General features: G+C 33.5%; 2 protein-coding genes across 45 annotated transcripts in view; one reads left to right on the top strand and one right to left on the bottom strand.

Annotated features, from left to right (window-relative positions):
* MMS22L (MMS22 like, DNA repair protein) overlaps positions 1-24,603 on the top strand; it is a 155,630-nt gene that overhangs the window by 115,750 nt on the left and 15,277 nt on the right. For 5 of the 10 annotated variants that reach the window (XM_078369828.1, XM_078369826.1, XM_078369827.1 and 2 more), the window contains 4 exons: positions 2,117-2,322; positions 5,446-5,609; positions 11,065-11,161; positions 12,905-13,072. In XM_078369828.1, the coding sequence (XP_078225954.1) occupies positions 2,117-2,322; positions 5,446-5,609; positions 11,065-11,161; positions 12,905-13,072 (635 nt within the window). Of the gene's footprint in view, positions 1-2,116; positions 2,323-5,445; positions 5,610-11,064; positions 11,162-12,904; positions 13,073-15,990; positions 20,463-20,503; positions 23,507-24,603 lie in introns of those variants that run through there. The other 5 variants (XM_078369831.1, XM_078369829.1, XM_078369830.1 and 2 more) reach the window with 2 other exon arrangements.
* The window catches only part of KLHL32 (kelch like family member 32), a 204,830-nt gene continuing 202,143 nt past the window's right edge, over positions 21,917-24,603 (bottom strand). For all 35 annotated transcript variants that reach the window (XR_013534396.1, XR_013534394.1, XR_013534395.1 and 32 more), the window contains one exon: positions 21,917-23,504. Coding sequence is in view for 31 of the 35 variants with exons in the window: in XM_078369853.1 (XP_078225979.1) it covers positions 23,343-23,504 (162 nt within the window). In the remaining 4 variants the exon portion in view is untranslated. The remainder of the gene's footprint in view (positions 23,505-24,603) is intronic.

Below are 24,603 nucleotides of genomic sequence, written 5' to 3'. Positions count from 1 at the left end.
AAGATATATTTCTTAACAAAGTTTTAAGATTTCTGAAGTTTTAAGTTGTCCCTCTAACTTCTATTCATAATAGCATTTAATACCAAGTTCAGTGTATCATCTGGCAGAAAAATAAAAAGGGAAGACAGCCACAGCACAGCCTGAACTGCCAGTCTCACAGAGGGAGAGATGAATAGAGGGGAATAGTGGGCAGCAGGAGAGTCTGGAATGTTTGTTCCATGTTGTCCTCTTTTTTTTAAATTTTTTATTATTATTATTATTATACTTTAAGTTCCAGGGTACATGTACAGATTGTGCAGGATTGTTACATAGTTATACACATGCCATGGTGGTTGGCTGCAGCTATCCCCCCATCACCTACATTAGGTATTTCTCCTAATGTTATCCTTCTCCAATCTCCCCACCCCCTGCTATCCCTCCCCTAGCCCCAGTACTCCCCAACAGACCCCAGTGGATGATGTTCCCCTTCCTGTTTCTATCTGTTCTCATTGTTCAGCACCCACTTGTGAGTGAGAACATGTGGTGTTTGATCCTCTTAAACCCAAACAGTTCATTTAATAAGAATTCTCATAAGCTTTGTAAGTGGTAAATTGAAAAATTAGGTGTATTATATGTTTGGCAGAACTGGAGCTATGCCTTTAATTTCTTCATGGTACCTAGCTCTCTTTGGAATTTTCAGAAAATATTTATTTATTACTTCATTTTCTTCTAATTTAATGTAGAAACAGAGTTGGTGGCGGGAGGGTTGTGGGGGTTCATTTTTTTATTTTTCCATTGTTTATTTGGTACAGTTTTAACAGTTTTACATATTTGGTGTATGCTATTTTACATTACAAATAAACTTTCAGAATTTCTTATTGGGTAAATACCCATTTACAACTAAAATGGAGACTTCAAACATTTTAAATTATTTCTCTGGGAAAACACATTTGAATCACCAAGTGCCAAATTAAGAGTTAACTTTTAGAATTTAATATATTGCTGTGTTGGTGATTATCTGTATTTAGTAGCACTTAATATTTAGTAGTACTAGCAGAAAACAGTCTTTCCTCTCAGGGTATTGGTTTAATTGCTTAAGTATTAAATACTGTAATATATATAAAAGTATTTTGTTAACTACTATACAAATGGAAGAGATTAAACAGACATGCAACAAGATGTTAAGAATTCTGTGTGACTTTATTAAACTCTGTACTTCTTTAAATCTTAGTTATCCTGACTGTAAAATGGAGATACAATATTACTAACTCAATGGTTTTTTTTTGAGAAATTTAAATGAAATTGTGAATATAAAGCACACAGCACAGTGCCTGATACAGGAAAACTAAGTAAATTGTTATTCTGAGTCTTAATTTCCATATTCTTCACCCTTTATTATCACTTAAAAAAATTATAGGCTGGGCGCGGTGGCACAAGCCTGTAATCCCAGCATTTTGGGAGGCCGAGGCGGGTAGATCACGAGATCAAGAGATCAAGACCATCCTGGTCAACATGGTGAAACCCCGTCTCTACTAAAAATATAAAAAATTAGCTGGGCACAGTGGCGCGTGCCTGTAATCCCAGCTACTCAGGAGGCTGAGGCAGGAGAATTGCCTGAACCCAGGAGGCGGAGGTTGCGGTGAGCCGAGATCGCGCCATTGCACTCCAGCCTGGGTAACAAAAGCGAAACTCCGTCTCAGAAAAAAAAAAATGATAACATATTTAGCATAGAAGACTTTTAGCAAAAATCGTATTTTAGTCTTAGACAAAATAACCAGTATATAGAAAAAAAATGACCTAAAGATATTTTATAACTTTGTAACTACATGTAAATGTAGTTGATGAACAAGATGTTCAAGTTTTCTGACTATTAGAGGACAAAGAATCTGCTTTTGTCTTCTACACTTCTCCCCTGCTTCCTTTGTTCATGCCTCAAAGGCATGCATGCTTATACGTATTACCCAGGCTTAACTCCTTGCAGTTCATATATATGTACATTGTCTATTGATTATGTGAGGTATCATTTTTGATTGTTTTGTTCTCACCTGAATATTAATGCTGGGACTGCATTAGTATCTAAATATTGTTTGTTTTTGAAACTTTACCTCTTAGTATTTCTTACTTTTTTTCCTTGTAGGGCATGGTGTGTTGTCAATCTCAAAATCCAAATGCCTATTTGAATCAATTGCTAGGGAATGTTATTGAGCAGTATATTGGGCGATTTCTTCCAGCTTCACCATACGTTTCAGATCTTGGACAACATCCTGTTTTGTTGGCTTTGAGAAACACAGCCATTGTTCCACCAATATCATCTCTAAAAAAATGCATTGTACAAGTCATAAGGTACCTCTAAATATTAAATATAGGTGTTATATACAAATTATTAATCTCTTAAAAAATGATAAAGTGGCATTTCAGAAATGTTGGCAACCCTTAGGATACTGGTAATTCAGAAGCTTTTTTTTTCTTAAGAAGCATTATCTAAGAATTTATTAAATGACATTTGCTTATGTACCCTAAGACAATGCTCTTTAAATTGCTTCTGTTTTCTCTATGTAGCTATTACCTTTCTTATATATGTCCTGGAGATAAATTTTTGCTTTTTAGTGTTCATCAAATAAATAATAGTTGTTTTTTATACTGTATAAAATACAGTAATTATAGTTGACTGGGCATGGTGGCTCATACCTGTAATCCCAGCACTTTGGGAGGTAGAAGCAGGCGGATCACTTGAGGTCAGAAGTTCAAGAATAGCCTGGCCAACATGGGTAAACCTGGTCTCTACTAAAAATACAAAAAAATTAGCTAGGGATGGTGGCGGATGCCTCTAACCCAAGCTACTCAGGAGGCTGAGGCAGGCGAATTACTTGAACCCAGGAGGCAGAGGTTGGAGTGAGCTGATGTTGCACCACTACACTCCAGCCTAGGCGATAGAGCGAGACACCACCTCAAAAAACTAAAATAAAATATATTAATTATATTTTATAAAGATAATTAAGTGAAAAAATGAATGCTAATATTGGAAATGAAGTACTCTGAAGTCTTATTTTGTTACTCTTTTCTTAACTCAGTTTTATTAAGCAAACGAAAAATGAAACTTCTTAAATTTTGTACTAACTCCATATCCTTTAAGAAAGTTCATAATAAAAAATGTTTTGTCTTATCTTCATGTGGTATTTATTTTTATATGGAATTAGTTTTTAAACTTTAAGATGCTATGGTGATATATGTTATTCTTCTCTAGTATTGGTTTTCTCTATTTTTTAGTGATCCAATAATATCTGTTACCTCTCATTATAGAATTCCATGCCTAAAATCTGTTTCCCCTCTCGCCTTTTTGAGTTCCTAATGTCCTGTTACTCAGTTGTGGAAGCTTTTTCTTTGCTTCCTATCCTTGCCCATTTTTTGGCAATCCTGTCCTCCTTTTTCTATTTCTCTTCCCTTAGTACATTACACCTAGACTATTGTCAGAATCTCCTAACTGCTTTCTGCATCTCTAGTCTTTTCTTCTAGTCCAGACTAAACAATACCCCCAAATTACTTTTCCTAAAATACTCTTTCATTATGAAACTTCCCTGGCATTAAACCTACAATATCGTTTTTGCCTGTGAAATAAATTTCATGCTCCTTACCTCTCTGCGATCTTAACGTTTTCAAATGTATTACATAGGGTGTCATGCAACTCCTAATAAGACTGGTATCGCCCCACCAAAGTGCCTCATACCTCCCTATGCCATGGCTTTATTCAAAGCATTTTCTCTATTAAAATGTCATCCTTCTGGGCCTAAATCCCACCTATCCTTTATAAAACCTACACCTGATATATCAGTGTGTACCATGTATGTTTCTTTCCTTTTTTGAAATCATATGCCCTGTACAGCTCAATTTGCAGAATCATGTTAGTTTTGCCTTACTTGTATCTGAATTTCCAGCAAGATTGTAGTAACCTACCACAGTGTTTGAAATATTACTTAAGTAATTTTAGTACAAACTAAATGACAAATGCTGAAGTGAAATTGAATCTGTAAAACTGTTTAAACCCTCAGTGTTTAGGATCCCAGGATTAGTTGATTTTCCTATTTTTTTTAACATATAGTAAAAATGCTTTTCTTGTGGTTTATAGTTGAAGACTTAAAATGTAACCTTTATATATGTATTCTCTCTCTCTCTCTCTCTCTCTCTCTCTCTCTCTCTCTCTCTGTCTCTCTCTCTCTCAGGAAAAATCTAACTTCTTCCATGCCATGGTTCTCTATTCCTGCACTCCCTCATCTGAGTTAGGACTCTTTCCTCTGAATTCCTGAGAATTCTGTGCTTATCTTTGTCAAAAGCACCATTATACTATATTATAAATTTCTTTTTCTTTTTCTCATTTAACTTATCCACTCAATGGTGGGCCTCTTGGTTTCAGAGACCCTATTTTACTCAATTTTATATTCTTGTTCTTAGACATATACCTGGCATTCCGCAAGTGCCCAGTATATGTTTGTTCTAGGCGTTAGGAATTCACCAGTAAACTTAGACAAACCTCAAAGAATGAATTTTCTACTATGTAGTATTTGTTGGAAGTCACTATAGAGAGTAGCAATAATTACTAAGACATAGTCCCTGTCCCTAAGTTTATTATACTTAGTGGTTTCTATTCCTTATTATGGTAAATCATTATTACTTTGCAAATATATATATGGATATCTAGTTTATATTTAGCTATATTTGACAAATTTTCATATTGTCTAGACATTTTTAGAAACTAAGCTATTCCAACTTTTGTTTATTCACTTAATAAATGTATACTCAACACTTGTTATAAGCCTGGACCTGTTCTAAGAGGTGAGAATATACTAAGATGAGTCAGACAAAGTATTAACCTTGTGATCTCTCTTGAGTTCTAGTACTAAAATTTGTCCTGAGAGATAATACTAAACCCTAAATTAGTTCTCTGATCCTTTAACTTATTGGAGAAAGGAAGGAGATAAAGCTTGAATGTCCTATCTAAATCCTAGGACAGTTCTCTTGTTTATTTGGTTAAATAATACCCCTCCCAAGTCCCTTAAATAAATAGATGTGAAGAGAGATTTCCTTATACAAATTAGACATTAGAGAAAATGTTGCAGCATTGAGGACCGAATAGAAGCGATCAGACTTGTATTAGAAGGAAAAACATCCCACAAATTAACAATTCGACTTTCATTTGGATTTTGAGTACATTTTAAAACAAGGTTACTTTAAATTTAGTTTCTAACTGTATTGTGCTTTGGCCCTGAGAGCATATCAAAAGGATATACAGTCAGTTATTGCTTCTAAAAAATTATGTTTGAAGATAGCATGGTAAAATATACATACTTTTTAAAAGTGACATTGTATTAATTTGGGGGGTAAATTTTGCTGGTATCTTCAAAGTATATGCCATTTGGTTTTGCTCTATTGAAGCTTTAAACAGAGAAGAAACAAAATTTTGCTTCTTTTAAGGAAATCCTACCTTGAGTATAAGGGGTCCTCACCTCCTCCTCGCTTAGCATCCATTCTGGCCTTCATTCTCCAACTCTTCAAGGAAACTAACACAGATGTTTGTGAAGTTGAAGTACTCCTCCCTGGCATTTTAAAATGCTTGGTGTTAGTCAATGAACCACAAGGTTAGTTTGTTTTATAAACTTATTTTCCTTACCATTTTCTGTTCACAAGTTAAGAAACGACTGTTTCCCATCAATTAAATGGATAGTTACAAAATGGATGGTTCTTTTATATCCCTTGATATGGATCATGGTTAAAGAATAAACTCCAGCTGGTAGCTCAGGTTAGGTATGATAAAATGGTTAAAAACTGAGATGTTATGATCTGTTTTAGTTTTGGCTTTTTTTTCCCCTTGAGGCAAATAGATTATTTAAGGGCTACTTCCTTTGATTCTATTTCTTAATCTCTCAAATAGTGGTTGTTCAGTCTGACTTCAGTATTAAAGGCAATTTGTATATATATCAAGAGAGAGCATCATACTTTTTTTTACTTAGGTTTTTGCTGGAATATCTAAACGGATTTTGGGGGCAAACCTTTAGGGGTCTTTTGATTTTACTCCTTTTGTTTTCATTCTTATCAGCCTTACTTCCAGTGATTTCCTTAAAATAACATTTATTGGTCTGGCATAATGGCTCACACCTGTAATTCCAGCACTTTGGTATAGAGCTCTTTGATCAGAACAAACCTCAAACACTGACCTCAGAGGAGCCTGAATTTGATTAGATTAGTCCTTAAAACAATTTATGCCCCAAGATATTATTAAAAACATTAAAGCAGTCACCTAGAAATTAATTGACAGAGCTTAACAGCTTACTGTAATCAGGGAAAGGGGCAATCAAAGAGAGTCCTACCAAAACCATTGTCTTCACTTGGAGACTGTAGGCATACCCAAGGTTATACCACCTCTACAGCAATGTCTGAGGCAGGAGAGGGCAGGAGGTGGAGTAGACTTCATTTTTTTAAAAGCCCAATTTTAATTTAAAAAATTACAGGATGTGCAAAGAAACAGAGACGTATATTCCATATGCTGAGAAGAAAGCAGGCAACAGAAACTGCCAGTAAGATCTGTCAGATATTGTCTTTAACAGACAAAGACTTCAAAGTAACTATTATAAATATATTCATAGAACTAAAGGAATGTGTGATAACTGATGAAAAGGAAAGTATGGTAACAATAGAGAGAAATTATATGAAAAGAACCAATTGGAAATTTTGGAGTTAAAGTTCAAAAGCTGAGTTTACTAGAGGGGCTCATTGGTGGGTTAGAACTGGCAGAGGAAAGAATTAGCAAACTTGAAGATAAATTAATATAGATCATACAATCTAAAGCACAGAGGGAAAAATATAAAGAAAATGAAAAGAGCTGTTGAGAAATGTGAAACACCATTAAGTGCATCCTATCTATAACAAGTGAACCAGAAGAAGAGAGAAAGCAGAAAAAATATTTGAAAATAAAATGTCTAAAAATTTTTTAAGTTTATTCTAGAATATTAACCTATACATTCAGGAAGTTCAGCTAACTCCAGGTAAGGTAAAAGCAAAAAGATCCACAAACAGAAACATCATAGTGACGATGCCAAAAGCTAAAGGTAGAGAGAATATCTTGAAAGTAGCCAGAGAAAAATGACTCATTCTCTACCTGTAAACCCTAGTAAGCTTAACAGCTGACTTCTCAGAGGAAACAGTGGGGGCCAGAGACAGTGGGAGAACATTCAGAGGGATTAAAGCAGAAGGGTGGAGGGGGACCTGTCAACCAAGAATCATCTTTTTTCCACAAAGCTACCTTTCAAAATTGAAGCTGAAATAGACTTCTCAAATAAAACTGAGAGAATTTATTGCAAACACCCCACTTTTAAAAAAGATGCTAAAAGAAGTGTTTCAGACTGAGACTAACCCCAGGCAGTAATGTGATCCACATACACACAAAAGAACTCTAGTAAAGGTTATCATGTAATTAGTAAGATAGTATAATTGTACATTTCTTCACCCTTATTCTCTTAACTGGGTTTTAAAAAGCATTTGTATAAAATAATATTGTTGGGCTTATAATATATATAGTATTTTACCAATTACAGTACAGAGGAGGTGGTGAGAGCAAAACAGTATTAGCCTAAGGAAAAGACTCCACATGGTAACTCAAAAACTCAGGAATAATGAGGAAAAAAACCAGAAATGATAAATAAGAAGGTTAATACAGGATCGGTATAATTTATCCAAAATGCTTGGGAACATAAGTGTTTCGTATTTCAGATTCCTTTGGATTTGGGATTATATGCATATATAATATGAATTATCTTAGTAGCAGGACTCAAGTCTAAAGATGAAATTTTGTGTGTGTGTTGTTTTTTTTTTTTTAAGATGAAATTTATTTATGTTTTATATACACCTTAAACATGTAGCCTGAAGGTAATTTTATACAATATTTATAAATAGTATATGCAGCCTGTCACATGAAGTCAGGTGTGGAATTTTCCAATTACAGCATTATGTCAGTGCTCCAATACTTTTAGATTTTGAAGTACTCAGAATTTTGGATCTTTGGATTAGAAATGCTGGACCTATAAAGCAGAAGTTAAGATATATATTTGCTCTCCTTTGTTTTCTTAACTTCTTTGAAAGACATAAAAGTAAAAATTACGACAGTGTATTTTTGGATTTTAACATGTGTAGGTGTAATAAGTATAACAATACCACAAAAAGGGAGAGAAAGAAATAGAGCTATATAGTCTATAGGATTTGTGTTTTTATATTTCACTAGAATTAGTATAAATTTGAAGCTCTGATAAGTTAAGGTGTATATGAGTAGCTTAGAGTGACCACAAAGGAAATAGTTCAAAAATAATTAAAAATTATTTAAAAATTAAAAGGCTACATTAAGAAATATGCACTTAATGCAATAAGAAAGCAGTAAAGAAACAAACACCTGAGATATTAAGAAAACAAAAAATAAAATTGCAGATGTAAATCAAACTATATCAATAATAATACTGTGTGAAAGGATCAACCAGTCCAATCAAAAGACAGAGATGATCAGAATGGGTTTTTTAAAAAGCAAGATGTACCTATCTGGTGTTTACAGGAAACTAACTATAGATTTACAGATATAAGTAGATTGAATGTAAAGAGATGGGAAAAGATAGTTATGCAAACAGCAACCACAGAAAGCTTAAGTGACTATACTAATAGCTCCATATGAATTACTAATTTATATGGAATTACAGGGGACCCAGAATAGCCAAATCAATCTTGAAAAAAGAAGAGGAAAGTAACTTCCCAATTTCAAAACATTACAAAGCAACAGTAATCAAGACACTGTGATACTGGCATAAAGATAGACATATAGGTCAATAGAATAGAATTGAGAGTTCAGAGATAAACCCATATGTTTATGGTCAACTGGGATTTTTTTTTGTTTGTTGACGAGTGCCAAGACAATTTAATGGGGGAATAGTAGTCTTTTCAACAAGTTGTGCTAGGTCAAACAGCCACATGCAAAAGAATGAAGTTGGATTCTTATTTCGTACCACATACAAAAACTAACTTAAAATGAGTCATAGACCTAAATGTCAGAGCTAAAATTGTAAAAGTCATAGAAGAAAATATAGGAGTAAATCTTCATGACCTTGAATTTGGCAGTGAATGCTTAGCTATGACACTAAAAGCATAAACCCCAAAAGAATAAAGAGATAAACTGGACTTCATCAAAATTAGGAGCATTTTTGTTTCAAAGGACACTATTAAGAAAGTGAAGACAACCCACAGAATGGGAAAAAAAATACCCGTAAATTATGTGTGATGATAAGGAGTGTGAATAAGGGGACCAATAACTGAATTTTACAATTGGCAATGAATCTGAAAAGACATTTCTACAAAGATAATAAACAAATGGCCAATAAGCACCAGAAAAGGTGTTCGACATCATTAGTCACCAGGGAAATGCAAATCAAAACTACACTGAGATGCCGCTTCATACCCACAAGGTTGGCTGTAATGAGAAAGTCAGGTAATAAAAAAGATTGGGGAAGATGTGGAGAAATTGGAACTCTTGTTTGCTGCTGTTGGGAATGTAAAATGGTGTTACCACCTCAGATAATAGTCTGGTAGTTCCTCAAGTGGTTAAGCATGTCTTTAGAGACAGAAAGTAGGTTAGTGATTGCTCAGAAGGAATCGGGATAGCTAAGAAGTATGCAGTTTCCTTTCAAGATATTGAAAATATTCTAAAACTGATTGTAGTGATGGTTGTACAACTCTGAATATACTAAAAACCATCCAACAATATGGTTTAAATGGGTAAATTGTATAAGATGTGATTTATATGACAATAAAGCTCTTTAAAAAAATAAAAAGGCCAGGAGTGGCAGCTCATACATGTAATTCCAGTGCTTTGGGAGGCCAAGCTGGGAGGATCACTTGAGACTAGGAGTTCAAGACCAGCCTGGGCAACATAGCAAGACCTCCATCTCTACAAAAAGTTTTTTTAAAAAATTAGCTAGGCATGGTGGCATGCACCTGTAGTCCTAGCTACTTGAGAGGCTAAGGTAGGAGAATTACTTGAGCCCAGGAGATGGAAGTCAAAGTGAGTTACCATCATACCATTTCTCTAGACTGGGTGACAGAGCAAGACCCTGTCTTTAAAAAGATTACCTATTTTTTAAAAAAATACGTCAGTTAAAGAAAGAATAAACTACATCTAATATGAGAAGTATTTTAAAAAGTTGTAAAAAGTTTTCAAGTAAAAGGCAAGGAAACTGTGTTCCTTAGCCACTAGCCTCATCCCATGCAAAACATTGTCTACTAACCCAATATTAATTAAGTGCATGTTCATCATATATTTTGTGCTCCTGCTATAATCGGTTACAGTTTCTGAAATTTTTTAATTCTTGGAAAAAGCACTTTTTAATCTTAAATTTAATGTGTCAAAAAAACATAAGAATTTAGTAGCATTCAGAACATACTGGGTTTTCTACATCCTTTCTTGGTGTTTTTGCATTATTTTTGTGTATAAGTACACAATTTTAAAGGATTTGGTTAAATATTTAAAGAATGTAAGCTTTTTATACTTTTGTAATCCTTTGAAAGGAAGATATTACAAACAGCATTTTTGCATACATATTTGGCTAATTTTAAGTGAAAATAAATTGTTCATGGTATTTAGTTTGCTACTTATATGTTTGTGAGGGGGTAGGAGGAATATGCTTATGAATTTTTAAAAAGGCAATCTGCCTGTCTGAAAACCAGCTGAATTTTTAAAGGCTTTCTTTTGTTGGTATGTAACTGTAGGATTAGGATGGTGTAATATTTTTGAATATGGACACCTTTCTAAGAGAAAAATATATCTTCACATGTATTAATTCAGACTAAAAAGTACACTTTAAAACTTTTATATTTTCTTAAAATGGAAGATAGGTATACTTTAAAATAAAACAAACTCAGAACTATTTCATTTTGAAAAATAGTAAAAGGATGTATATACTTTAAGAAAACAACATATTTTTCTAAATCAAGAGTGTTCATAAAAATGAGGATCCAGATGGTCAATTCAGACACAGTGTGTAATGCTATAATTTTTCCTTCTAGTTAAAAGGCTGGCCACAGAGAACCTGCAATACATGGTAAAAGCCTGCCAAGTGGGGTCAGAAGAAGAACCTTCCGCCCAGCTGACTTCTGTGTTTAGGTAACTGGAAAATATGCCAACTGGCAAGGAGACTATTGCCAGCCATTTGACAGCCAACATGTTTTTTAAATAACTAATTACCCAAAACATAATGTGTTACTACTTGTTTATAGTATTTCAATTATTGTACTTTTGGCAGTAGTTTTGTTACATTGTGATGTTTTATTGAAAAATAAAAGTGCCCGTGAAAAAGATAAGTGAGGGGGCTTAAAATTACTCATGAATTTAGTAAGAAAGAATTTTGCATGAACAGTCATATGTCACTTAACAATAGGGATAAGTTCTGAGAAATGATGAAATCAGTCAATTTCATTATTGTGTGGCCATCAGATAGAGTGTACTTATACCAACTTAGTTGATTATAGCCCACTCTGCACCTAGGCTATGTGGTTATGGCCTAATGGTCCTAGGCTGCGAATCAGTATAACATGTCACTGCACTGAATACCATAGACAGTTATAACACAGTGGTAAGTATTTGTGTATCTAAATGTATCCAGACACAGAAAAGGTATAGTAAAAATGCTGTATTTTAATCTTATTATATTGAAACATCGTTGTATGTGCTATCTGTCATTGACTGAAATGTCATTATGTGGTCCTAGACTGGATTTGAGAGGGTAAAGTGGGAAATGCGAGTCATGATGACAGGTACACAGGCCTTTAGAGCTTGCTAAACATGTTCCTCAGGAACATGTAGAAGTACGTGTCACTGCTTTTCTGACTTGCTTTAAGATACTAACTGTTGCTCCAGAAAGCTCCATTATGTTTAATTTGTGAAGCATGGACTTTATAGGAGTAGATCTGTTGTTCATAAGAATAACACTGCAACTTGAGGAATATTTTATTTTTCTTCCCTGTCTTGCCCCTTTAGAGTCTTGTGCTATTAGGGCAGTATGTTTTTGTATATCTTTCTGAAGATTTCTACCAGTTCACCTTTATTTTTCCTATTTCTGTCTTACCGCTACCATGATAAATAACTTGGGTTCATTTCCTTCATTCTGTGTTGGATCTTTGATACCTCCGTTTTTCTCATCACGTAATAGGTCTCCATCAAGTGTTTATAGTTTATTTAAATTGTGATCACTCAATAACAGTGGATTTGTGAAAACTGTGAAGCCCTGGGAGGGGAAAAAGGATTTTATATGATCAAAGATTGAATGTTATCTACAATTTGCTAAGCTAGGTGGCTTTTATTTTGTTGATTGGTAGTGGAGGGTAGAGGTTTTAGGGCTAAAATAAGGAATTTTAATTTACAAATATCTTCTATGGTCTAAAGGTTTTAGTTAAGGAACATAAAAATATATTAGGAATAACTTGCTTTCCTCGTAAAAATATTGTTTTATTTATATAGAGCTACAAAGAACTAAAACGTAACTAGGATATCTGACTTTTTTGTCTTACTGTCTCCCATATCCTTTCTACCCAGATTTCAACATGTAGAATATAGCAAAACAGTTACTGGGATTTGATTTTTACCCCTTCTCTCTCCCAAGCTTCCAACTCTTCCCTTCTCTGCTCTTCCCCACAATGCTTTCACTCTGGTCACAGCTCAACTGAAATAAACCACTTCAATTCTTTATTTTAAAGTGTTTTAAATAGTTTTCATATTGCATCTAGATTTTTACAGTAATCTTATATGAAATGATCATCGTTATGTTCAGTTTATAGTTGATTGCCATGTAGATACCAGCACAAGGAATTGCCGCAGGAGTAATCCTAAATAAACCTGTTTTACTTTCAGGCAGTTTATCCAGGATTATGATACAAGGTACTGTTATCAGGTTTACAGCATTTTAGAAACAGTAGCAACATTGGACAAGCAGGTTGTCATCCACTTGATTTCTACCCTCACTCAGTCTCTGAAGGATTCAGAGCAGAAATGGGGCCTTGGCAGGAATATAGCACAAAGGTAGGTTTGATAATTTAATTACATTTGGAGGGGGGCAGTGATTATAAAATCTATATTTCATTTTATAGAAATGATTTATTTTCTAATTACCCTAAATTTGAGTGTGTTCTTTTGAGATGAAAAATGTTTCAGTACAGTGATTGTTAAATCAGTTTTACAAAGTGTGAATAGAAGTAGCATGACTTATCAACAAACTTAGCAGAATCAATACATACATTTGCATGTGTTTCCTTTCAAAGAGACCACTTTAGAAAGCTGTATATTTCAGCTCTGCTGCTGTTGCTCAAAACACATTTCAGTGTTCCTCATTGGGAAGTGGACTTTATATTCTTGAGTGTCTTGTTTTTTTTATAAAATTTATGCTGACAAATCATAACCCTTTGAGGGATGCTTGATTTATTTAGACACCTGTATCATGTGTATCTGGTGAATAAGTGACCCAATTAGATAATATGGGTTTTGGTCAAAAATAGGAAATAAGACTTTTTTGTAGAGGCTCATAACTCAACTGAAAATAGTGCTGAACTATGTAGACCAACATTGTGGGAATAAGCCTATATTTATTTCTTAAAGAAATCCTTTTAGAGTAGTCAGTACTCACACTAGAATTTTTATGTCTTACAAATTGTTAAAGAATTAGAATACAGTTGTGTGTTGCTTAATGACAGGAATCGGTTCTAAAAAATGTGTAATTAAGCAATTTCATTATTGTGTGAACATCAATCGAGTATATTTACACAAACCTAAATAGAACAGCCTCTCACATACCTAGGCAACGTAGTATGTACTATTGCTCCTAGGCTGCAAATTTGTACAACATGTTACTGTACTGAATACTGCAGACAATTATAACATGATGGTAAGTATTTGTATGTATAAACATATGGAAACATAAAAAAGTATAGTAATTACATGGTAGAAAAGATTTTAAAATGGTACACCTATATACGGCACTTAACCATGAATGGAGCTTGCAGGACTGGTAGTTGCTCTGGGTGAGTCGGTGAGTGAGTGGTGAGTAAATGCAAAGGCCTAAGCCATTACTGTACACTATAGTAGTACAGTTTGTAAACATGGTACACAACATACATTAGATTTATTTTTAAAATTTTTAATTTTTTAATAATACATAATAACCTTAGCTTACTATAACTTTGCCTTTTAAACTTTTTCTTTTTTTGACTTTACTCTTTTGTAAAAACACTTAGCTTAACGCACACATTGTATAGCTGTACAAAAAGATTTTCTTTCTTTGTATTCTTGAATAAGCTTTTTTCCATTTTTAAATTATTTTTTATTTTTAAACTTTTTTGTAAGAAATGAAGGCACACACACATTAGCCAGAGCCTACACAGGGTCAGGATGATCAATATCACTCTCTTCCACCTCTACATCTTATTCCACTGGAAGGTCTACAGGGGCAGTAACTCATACGGAGCTGTCATGTCCTATGATAAGGAACGCTTCTTCTGGAATACCTCCTGAAGGACCTGCCTGAGGCTGTTTTATGGTTATTTTTGTAAGTTTAAGAGGAATACACTCTAAAATAACAATAAAAAGTAAAGTATAGTAAATATATAAACCAGTATCATGATTGTTTCTTATTATCAAGTGTAATTGTGTGTGCTAGACTTTTATATGACTGACAGTATATTACGTTTGTTTACATCTGCATCACCACAAACACGTGAATAAGGCATTACACTAAGACATTACAATGACTACAACATCACTAGGCATTTGGAATTTTTCAGTACCATTATAATCTTAATAGGACCCATCATTGACCAAAATGTTGTTAATGCATCGTATGCATGTGTGTCTGTGTATATGTGTATCTGTGCAAATACACAGTCTAATCGATATGCATATTCCAGTTTTATCCAACAATGTCATATATGAGATCTTTCTTAGAGACATAACAATGTTGATTATACCTTTAGCTAAGGAATGGAATCCATTTTTTTAGTACAGTAAATGAAAACCCAAAAAGTAAAGGTGGGGAATGGCAGGGAACTGGAGAGATCATCCTTGTAAAGCTTTTGTATGCCAGAATGGAATATCTCCTTTCTTCTGCATATTGACTTGGCTAGCCTCCTAGAGTTTTCTAGAGAGAGGAAGTTGAATCACTTCAAATTGTAGCTTGAAGAAATGGTGTTTATTGTCATGTCACAGAACAAGCTTGTGCACAGACATGTCTCACATCTGGCTTCTCTGAGTAGTCTTTTTACTAGAGGCTTTGTGTGGACCACCCAAATGTTGTATGTTGTAAAAACAAATGTTCTAATGGCCTACTACCTTGTGTGACCGTGTAAACCCATGAGAAGGTTGGTTTTAAAGATTTTGAACAGAACAGGTATTTAGACTAGTGAGATAACTGCTAGGCACAATAAGTCATCTAAAATACCTCCTAAATTTAGGGAAGTGCTAGAGAATATAGTAGGAGAAACTATTTACTTTTTAAATTTTTTTACTTGTAAGAAGTTAAAAGAAGAAAATGGGATATATACTGAAATTGCTACACAGGTCTATTTTATGGTTATAGAATTTTTGTTTTAATACTTATATTTGTGATACAAGTCTTCCCATTGTAATTATACCATCATTGCCATTAAATAATATTCCATGAACATATTTCATTACCTATGAGCATTATATTTCAGAAGGCAATGAACTTTTACATGTCATTTTTAGCACACATTTTGTATATAAAAATTAAACTGAATACATTTTAACATCTAGGTTTGCTCACAATAGATAGAAAGCATCACTTTTTAAGAAGTGTTGTGCTAAGCCTGCTGGAGGATGGATGGATGGATGGGTGGAAGGATGGACAGACTTAATTTAGAAACACTTAAATGAAAAATAATGGAAATGATAATAAATATATTTTCTTACTTTTATTTTTTCTTAAACAGGGAGGCCTATAGCAAACTTTTGTCTCACCTGGGACAGGTGGGACAAGATGCGATGCAGAGACTGGAAAATGATAATACTTAATATATTTTGTGATTCATCCTGTCTATTGATTATCAGTATCTACAGCCACATTGTACCACTCCAGTTCCTACTTTAATTAATTGTATAATATTCTGTTTAAAATAATTTCTAGGATTTTTTTCCTTTTATATCTGTAAGTAAAAAGTGTATAAATAAGAAACTAAAGGTTAATTAGCAACTATGTAATAGGATTCTTGGAACTTTGCAAAAGTGCATTCTACTTTGATGAGATTTTAGTTAAACTAAATTAAAGAAACTTTCTAACTAGGAGTGTTTCTGTGTATGTGTATGAGTATTAAGCAGATACTTCATCCATGGACTTTTTGCTGTAATATGACCTCCTGCCTTCCTGCCTTGTGACTGATTTGTCATGTTTATTTTTTATTTTTACAATAAGTTATGTTTTAATATGATGCTTTTTCAAAATACCTGGCTATCCTATACTTTTTTTTTTTTTTTTTTTTTTTTTTTTGGTGAGGAAAAGGTGTTGGGAAATGAGACTGTTTATTTGTTTTTCTTTTTTAAATGTGTGAGGCAAGTTAATAAATAAAACCCTTACAAAGCATACTTAAGTGTGTTAGGAATAAGACTGAATCTGGCTAAAGGAAGCTGATAGCCCCTAACATGCTGACAGTGCTTATATTTAGGTTCCAGGAGTTGCCATTTTTCTTTATTCATCCTTTCTTTTGGAGTTGTCATTTAAAAATCATAGCTGGAAGAGGAAATAAAGGAGACTTTAAGAAAAGAGAATAAATTAAAATATTCTAGAAAATTAATAATAGTAGTGGTCTGAGAAGTAGTCAGCTGATATGTCTTCCTGCTCTTTAGCCAGAGCTTCTCATAACTTAGCGTTTTATCCAAAAAACCTGTTTATTTTTTTTTTTAACAACTATTGTTTCTCAACCTTGGAACTCTTACCTCATCCAGATTATTCGTTTTACCAGTTGGATCTTGTCCTTGACTCCTTTTCATGGTCAGCATTATTTGGTTGAAGGAACTCCAGTTGAAGTTTTGGGAACCCACCTGGTTCTCAAACTCAGCTTTGCTTTATGATCTTGAGCTAGTTACTTAACCTTTTTCAGTCTAGTTTCTTCATGGAGAAGAAAAGAAGAATCCAGAATCCCTTTACTATTTGACAATGTTATTGTGAGAATCAGTGGGACAATGTATGTTAAAATGTTTGGTGACCTGTATTTCTGTTTAGAAATGTACAGATATAATTAGTATATTATTCATGTACAATTAAGGCAAAGAAAGACTCTCAGTTTTATCTTTCTCTAATGATACATCCCAGATGAATGATCCCACTTTCTGTTTTCTTACATCATATTTGCTAACTTTGAAGTAATTTGTTTCCTTCTTGGGATTATAGTCTTTATCATGGTTCTGCTATTCCTTCAAGAAAACATTTCAGCCCTTCTCTGGCTCAAGGAGTATCTTTAAAAATGAAACACATTCTAATCAGCATTATATAATTAATAGTTCTCTCTTAATTGTGATCTATGAAATCCAAAGGAGTATCCGTTTTCATAACATATAAATGGTCTGTTTTTCTCTCAAATTAACTTCATCAAATGGAATAAATGAAAGCTTAAGTCTGCTTAATAGACTTGATAACACTGAATTTCTTTTCATCATGATAGTGACTTACTAAAAAAAACGTATGGCTTGGCAAGTTTCAACAGTTACTAAGGAGTTTTATCTATTTAAGTTGATGCCTTTAAACAGGTTATTTATGTGTATGTGTATGTGTGTGGTGGGGGGGTGTTATTTTCCAAAGGAGATTGATAAAGATATCTCTGAGAATTTTGCTCCTTAGAATATGAAATGTTTAAAGGATAGGAAAAGCTGCTACTGAATCATGCATTAGGACATGTATCTGTAGATGCTAAGAATAACTAAAATCTGCACTTAAGAATGGTAGCAACAAAGTCTATAACTATATGTGTGTATAAATGTTTTATATTTATGTATAAGTAAAATTTTTTAAAAACTTTTTTTTAATTGAAGAAAGAAAAAAATTTATGACCAGTTCCTTTTTTTTTTTGAAATTTTTCACTGATCCTTCATTTATTACTACAATCTTGTCTTCCATTCTCAAGATGTGGAATCCCTTATACCTGCTTCTTTAATAGCCAGTTTTCCCTCAATATTCTGTAATTTCTGAGGCTGCTTCTTCCACCAGTGTAATATAAGCCATTCTCTTTTGATCAGATCTGAATTTGTTCTCCGTTCTCATGTTCTTTGTCCTCTGTGAGACAATTGTATTTTCTTTTATCTTCCCATCACTTCCACAGTGATACGACTCCTTCCTACATATACAGTTGACCCTTGAACAACACAAGTTTGAACTGTGTGGGTCCACTTATATGTGGATCTGAAATACAGTATTTGTGGGGTACAAAACCTGAGTATATGGAGGACCAACTTTTTGTATAGGCAGGTTCCTCAGGGCCAACTGTGGAACTTGAGTATATGCAGATTTTGGTATGCGCAGGGGGTCCTGAAACCAATTCCCAGAGATACCGAGAAGTGACCACTGTATCTTGAGAACACCTTCATGGTCTTCTTTCCTGTCCCAAATTGTAAGATCTGACCCTTTATCTGCTTTGCCTCAACGTTCTGTTAGTGGTGAACTGGTAGCTCCAGCTTTTACCTCTTAGATTGGTTTCTAGTTATTATTTCTCTCTGAACCTCTGTATTTGGAGTCTCCTGAACTCTCAAGGCAACATGTCAAGCTACCCATGTCACTTTCTACTTCAGACTAGCTCCTACTTTCTTTTTCTACCCAGGGAATAATACACTGTTGTCCCAAGTGATTTCACCTTGAAATATGAAAGGCATTTTAGGTTCTTCCTTATTCTCCCACTTTCAGTTGATTAACATTACAGGCTCTTACGTGTCTTCTTTTCTTTTTGTGATCCCTTGCTTTCACTATTTTTTGTTTGTTTTTTTCTGTTGGGCACTACTTATTTCCTTTACTCTGGTATTCTCTCCTATAGCTTATGTTTTAAAATGAGTATTCCTAAAATACTGTTTTCCTCTTGTGACTTTTCTGCTCAAGGACTTCCAGTAACTACCCATTGTTTATAAGGTGACATTGAAACCCTTCAGTCTGGAGACTTTCTGCCATCTATCTGACTTTACCTTTTGTCCTCAAACTTATCTCTTGCTAAACAAGAGGCTCCTTTAGCAGCTTTCTTTGATTGCCATGTTCATCCTACACTCAGCTTCATTCAGTTTCCAGTGTGGAAACTGTAAGAACCTGTATAGGACCTGTTTCCTGTAGAAACTTAAGACACTTAAATAGGAAGAAAATTAAAATATACATTTGGATACATGAATATTCCAGTCAAATAATATCTGTAAAATGCCAGATGGAGTATAAAAGATGATTGAAGGACAACAGAGTAATGAAAGGACTTTATTAGGCATTTGGATTTGGTTATGATTTAAATTTCAATTTAATTAGAACGTTTCCATGGCAAGGAAGAAAGCATGGAGGACTGTCTCTGTGGAAAAGTCATTCAGTATTGAATTCATTTGCATTAGAAGATTTTCATAGTTTAAAACTTGTATACCTTTACCTATCCTTAGTATGTTTTGTTCTTAAGTATATTTGACTTTTGACCTTGGTATCTATTTAAGAAAATATTCGTGAGTCAGATGTTTATGGGTTTTCATTACCCATTATTATTTTCTTCCATGCTTTACAACAAATTTCTTAAACTACCTTATTCTTAAAGAATTACATGGACCTGTTGCCATGTACTTTCACAGAATCTTTGACAGTTAAAATTATATGTTATATAAAAATTTGACAAGCTTCTGCAGTTGGGAAAAGCCTTTAGGAAATCTGCCTTCCCCAAACCATACATGTTATCATAGCACTCATGTCTCCCCATGTCTAAAAGGTAAATAGATATAGAAGCCTTAACAAAAGTTGAATCATCTGTACTAAACCACTGCTTTTTATCCATAGACTCTTTATATAAATTTTATATTTTCCAAAAACTGATCTTTTGCCTACCCCTCTTAGAGTTAAAAATATTGCCTCATCAGGCAAGAGTATAGTATGCCAATATAAATAATATGCTTTATTTGGTTAGAAACAATTGGTTTGGGAAGCATAGCATATTCTTCACAAATTTAATTTTTATTTTGATATTGTGATAGTCTGAATTGTAAAGTATGAAATGATTGGAATTGACCAGTTTCTACTTATTAAAATTTTTGGTGTGCCAATGGCAATACAATTTTTATTGCATTTATGAATTGTGCTTTTAGAAACATTGGGGACATTTTAATTTTATACACATATTTATGAATTATTTGTGCATATGATAACGATTAACTATATATAATAATAAAAGTATATATTCAACTTACATTGTGCCCTTGATTATTGAACTTTTTTTTTTTTTATATCAGAGTCACTATTTGGAAGCCAGAGTAAAAATGAGTCATGTTACCAGAAGGAATAACTTCTGGTAAAGGAGTAATTGCTGTCTTATTACAGATGCTTTTGTACTTTGTGGTAAAACTATAGAAAGGTAGGTTTTCAGATATTGTAGCTGAAAGAGATGTGATGTACGTGTGGTTAAGGTGTGAAGAAAATATGAAGGAAAAAGCATGAAAAATACCCTAATCATTACCTAATTGGTATTTTATTAAGGATTTAAGATGTGTTATTGCATTGTAAAGATTATTTTAGAAATTCACATCTTTGCTGGCGTTTCTGTCTACAGCAAATGATAGAATATCTGCTATCATTTATGTGGTACTGTGTTTTGTTTTCTCTTTTAAAGTAAAATATTGATATTTGAGTGTTTGGAAGTCTCATGGCCTTCCTATAAAAATTCACATTAATATAATAACTTACATTACAAATACAATTTAGCCTTTAATTTTGAAGAGTAAAATGGAAATGGAAGATGAAGTATACATACGTTTTCTATTTAAGTGAACTACCCTATAGTTCACTTAAATAGAAAATGTATATATATTTGAATAGTTTTAGTGAAATTTGGTTCATATGACCAGACATAGTTTAATAGAATTCTTATTTCTATTATTGATAACGTTGAATAAAAGGATCTAATTATAGGTTATCTGTTTTTTTTTTTTTTTTTCTTTTTCTTTTTAGGGAAGGGATGTTATTTTTTTGTACTACTTTTGGCTATAGCTGTAAAGAGTGTGTCTGAACCCTGTAAAAGTTTTTAAAATTCTGAGTTTAGTTCTGTAATGTTACTGGCTATTACATTATAAAGATCACCTAGGAGGGGTTTGATAATATATGTTGATTTGTTTTATATGAATAGTTGGAAATATATGCAGAAATAATCAAGGGTAGTCTCAGGCTGCCTTTCCATTATTAGTTGGATAAGCTTATTTTTAGAGCATTTCCTTTTCACTGATTGGATATAGGGCCTGGGAATACAAATAGATTTTAATAGTATTAGGTAAAACTGCCAGAGAGAAAATTCATGTCCCAAGTAGAAAAATTAGTATAGCTGAATTCTTAAGTCCTTGTTGAAAAGATTTCTGAAATACTGGAGTCCATTCTCCTGCCTTGGTAAGGCATTTTAAAATTTTAGTTTAGGTGGCTTATACCATTTAAAGAAGCTGTCTTGATTCTAAATATCAATGGTCAGTATCAATTTTCACTGTTCAGAACTATCCAAATACTCAAGATTTTTGTCTACACTAAATTCCTATTCTTTTTAATGTACCTGTTTTCCTTCTCCTTAGTCTCCTTCCTGCCCCTTGAATTTGAGTAACCAAAGGTCATATTTTTTTTCAATGTTTTATATATAACAATATATGAAGTTAGTGAGTTCTGTATTTAAGACAAAAAGATGTTTTTATTCACTTTTGATTACAAAAAAAATGGTTACATGAATAAAGTAACAATTTCTTTTAAGAGAGGGATTGCTGAATGATTAAATGCCAAGGAAAAAAAGAGTGAATTCTTCCTTTTAGTAAAGATGACCTAGGTCCTGAGGACGTTAGGAAAAAGAAAAACTCACATTATACTTCTTGAATTTGTTTTCAAATGTGATTAAGTTGTTTCATTTATTTTTTGTTATAGACAAAGCAAACCCAAAAAAAACTAGCTTAAAAAAGAATTCTTATGCTTTATTAAAAGTGATAGTAATAAAATATGTATTGGTGGTGGTGAAGAATCCCACAAGCACTCAAGATTGACATAACCTTTAACAAAGTGGAAAAACTTTTATTAGAACTGCCAATTCAAGGTTCAAATTTGTGTCAAAGCACTTTATGGTACCATAATTAGTACTACTAAATTATTTTTTAGCTTTAAATGTCATTTTTCACTAAATGATTTTATATGAGACATCTGAGAGTCAAGTTTAGATAACTTTGGTTTCTGTAAACTCCCTATTTCCTAATTATGTGTCTCTGGCACATGCTTTTAAGTATCATTTATTCCATAACATGTTTCCAAGTTCTATCTAGTAATTTTTAAACTTTAAAAATAATCCTCTTCAATTACAATGTTCTAAAGACAGTAAAACACCTTCTAATTTCAGTAACATTTTTCTTTTTCTTGGGCAAAGTATTTCAAAATATTCGCCTAATTCTCATGATTTTTTTTTAATTAACATGGAAATCAGTAATGATCCTTCTTAAAAGGTGGGAAAACTGAAGCATTGTAATGTTAGGTTCTGACCCAAGGTCAGAGTAACCAAGGTGAAAAATATGGGTATTTCAACTGCTGTTCTGATTTATGTCTATTATTCGTATCACCTTGAATAAAATATGGCATTTAAAAATTTATGTCATAATGCTGAGTCTCTACTGAGCAGGGCTGCATAATGTTAAATTCAAGCCCAGCTTTAAATAATAAAGGGATTAAGTACAGAATATATATTTTTTAAGATCATTGATGCCATTTAGTCAAATAAATTGCCTAACAGTTTTATGTTGTCTTCAGAGAGTGCTGATTAGAAAAAATGTACAAAGAATGCTCTAAAGACCATGGAACATAATATACCTTAAGTTGGCACTAAGCTGTACCACAATAAGTCACATATTGCATGTTGACATACTCTGAGAAGGGTGACAAGAGTTTTCAATAATGTATTTTAGAAAATTGTTCATTTTTTGCTTATATCTATCTGAATATAAGACCTATGAAGCAAGACAAGGAAGCATTGAGCACTGGGTCTTTTCATGCCCAGTATCCAACGGTCAGGACTAAGTCTTTCCTCCTGTTCATGATCGTTATTAAGAGAGCATTGGCTTTTCAGATGGTGCCAATCCTGTGATGAGGCACTTGAAGAGTTTGAAGGTTAGGGCACGTGAAATATGGAGCTGGAAGGAAGCATGCTGCTATTCCATTGGAAGCAAAAGGGAGTGTAGGCCCATAGAATACTTCTTCTTTGCCTTCTCTGCTTACATCCAGTACCTACAAAAGAGGAAGAGAAGCCTGTACATCAAAGACTGCTCAAAATAAAGCTGTGTATGCATAAAAGAAATTCTGAACTTAAATTCAGTTATGCCACCATCACCGTATCTTAGGAATTCTTTTTCATGCTAGAATGGTACCAGAAATATTTATTAAGCTCCTACTAAATGCTACACTATGTTAATATGTTTCTGAATATACATATATACATACATTTGTATTTATACACATTTAATCTTCAGAACAATTATGCAGTAGGTAGCATTATCGTCATTTTAAGAAAACTGCCTTAGACAAGCTAAATAACTTGCCCAAACTAGTTAGTAAGTAGTCTGTCATAATATTGGCTTAAACATCCTCATCTGTGAAATGAAGAAAACAAGACCTTGCAGCTTTGTTGTGAAAATTGATGACATCTAGCTCAGTGTCTGGCAGGTAATGGAATATAACACAGCTTAGTAGCAAGTTCAAAATAAGTTCAGTTGATTCTGGAAGTTTTTTCCCAGTTCTTTCCTGTTCGTCATGCTGCAGTTTTCTTTCTGTTTTTGAGACAGGGTCTTTCTTTGTCACCTAGGCTGGAGTGCAGTGGTGCTCACTGCAGCCTGGATCTCTTGGGTTCAAGCAATCCTCCTGCCTCACCCTCCTGAATAGCCAGGATCACAGGTGCACATCACCAAGCCTAGCTAATTTGTAAATTTTTTGTAGTGATGAGCTCTCGCCATTTTGCACAGGCTGGTCTCAAACATTTGCCTCCCTCCGATTTGGTGTTTTAAAAAATAAAACTTTGTCACTGACATTGTCATACTGTATTCCACCTTGGATCGCTTTTACTTCAGCTGCATCCTGGACACAGGTGTTACTCAATATTTCAATCACAGGCCTCTTAGTATCCTCTTTTAATGACCTAGTCCACTCTCATGCCTTCATCTATCACCTGTATGGATAAATCTTAAGCCTATAACTGCAAGAATGCATTATTTTACAGGAAATGGGCCCTTGAAATTTGGGGATCCATGCTCACAAATGAGGAAATCACTAAGTTCTAGAATAGAAGATCAAAATTACAGCCATTTTCTCCCCAAGTGGAGATTAGATGCCC

The sequence above is a fragment of the Callithrix jacchus genome, chromosome 4, assembly GCF_049354715.1.
Source record: "Callithrix jacchus isolate 240 chromosome 4, calJac240_pri, whole genome shotgun sequence".
Lineage (NCBI taxonomy): Eukaryota > Metazoa > Chordata > Mammalia > Primates > Cebidae > Callithrix > Callithrix jacchus.
Note: the sequence above shows the minus strand (reverse complement) of the source record. Positions and strands in the feature narration are given on the sequence as shown.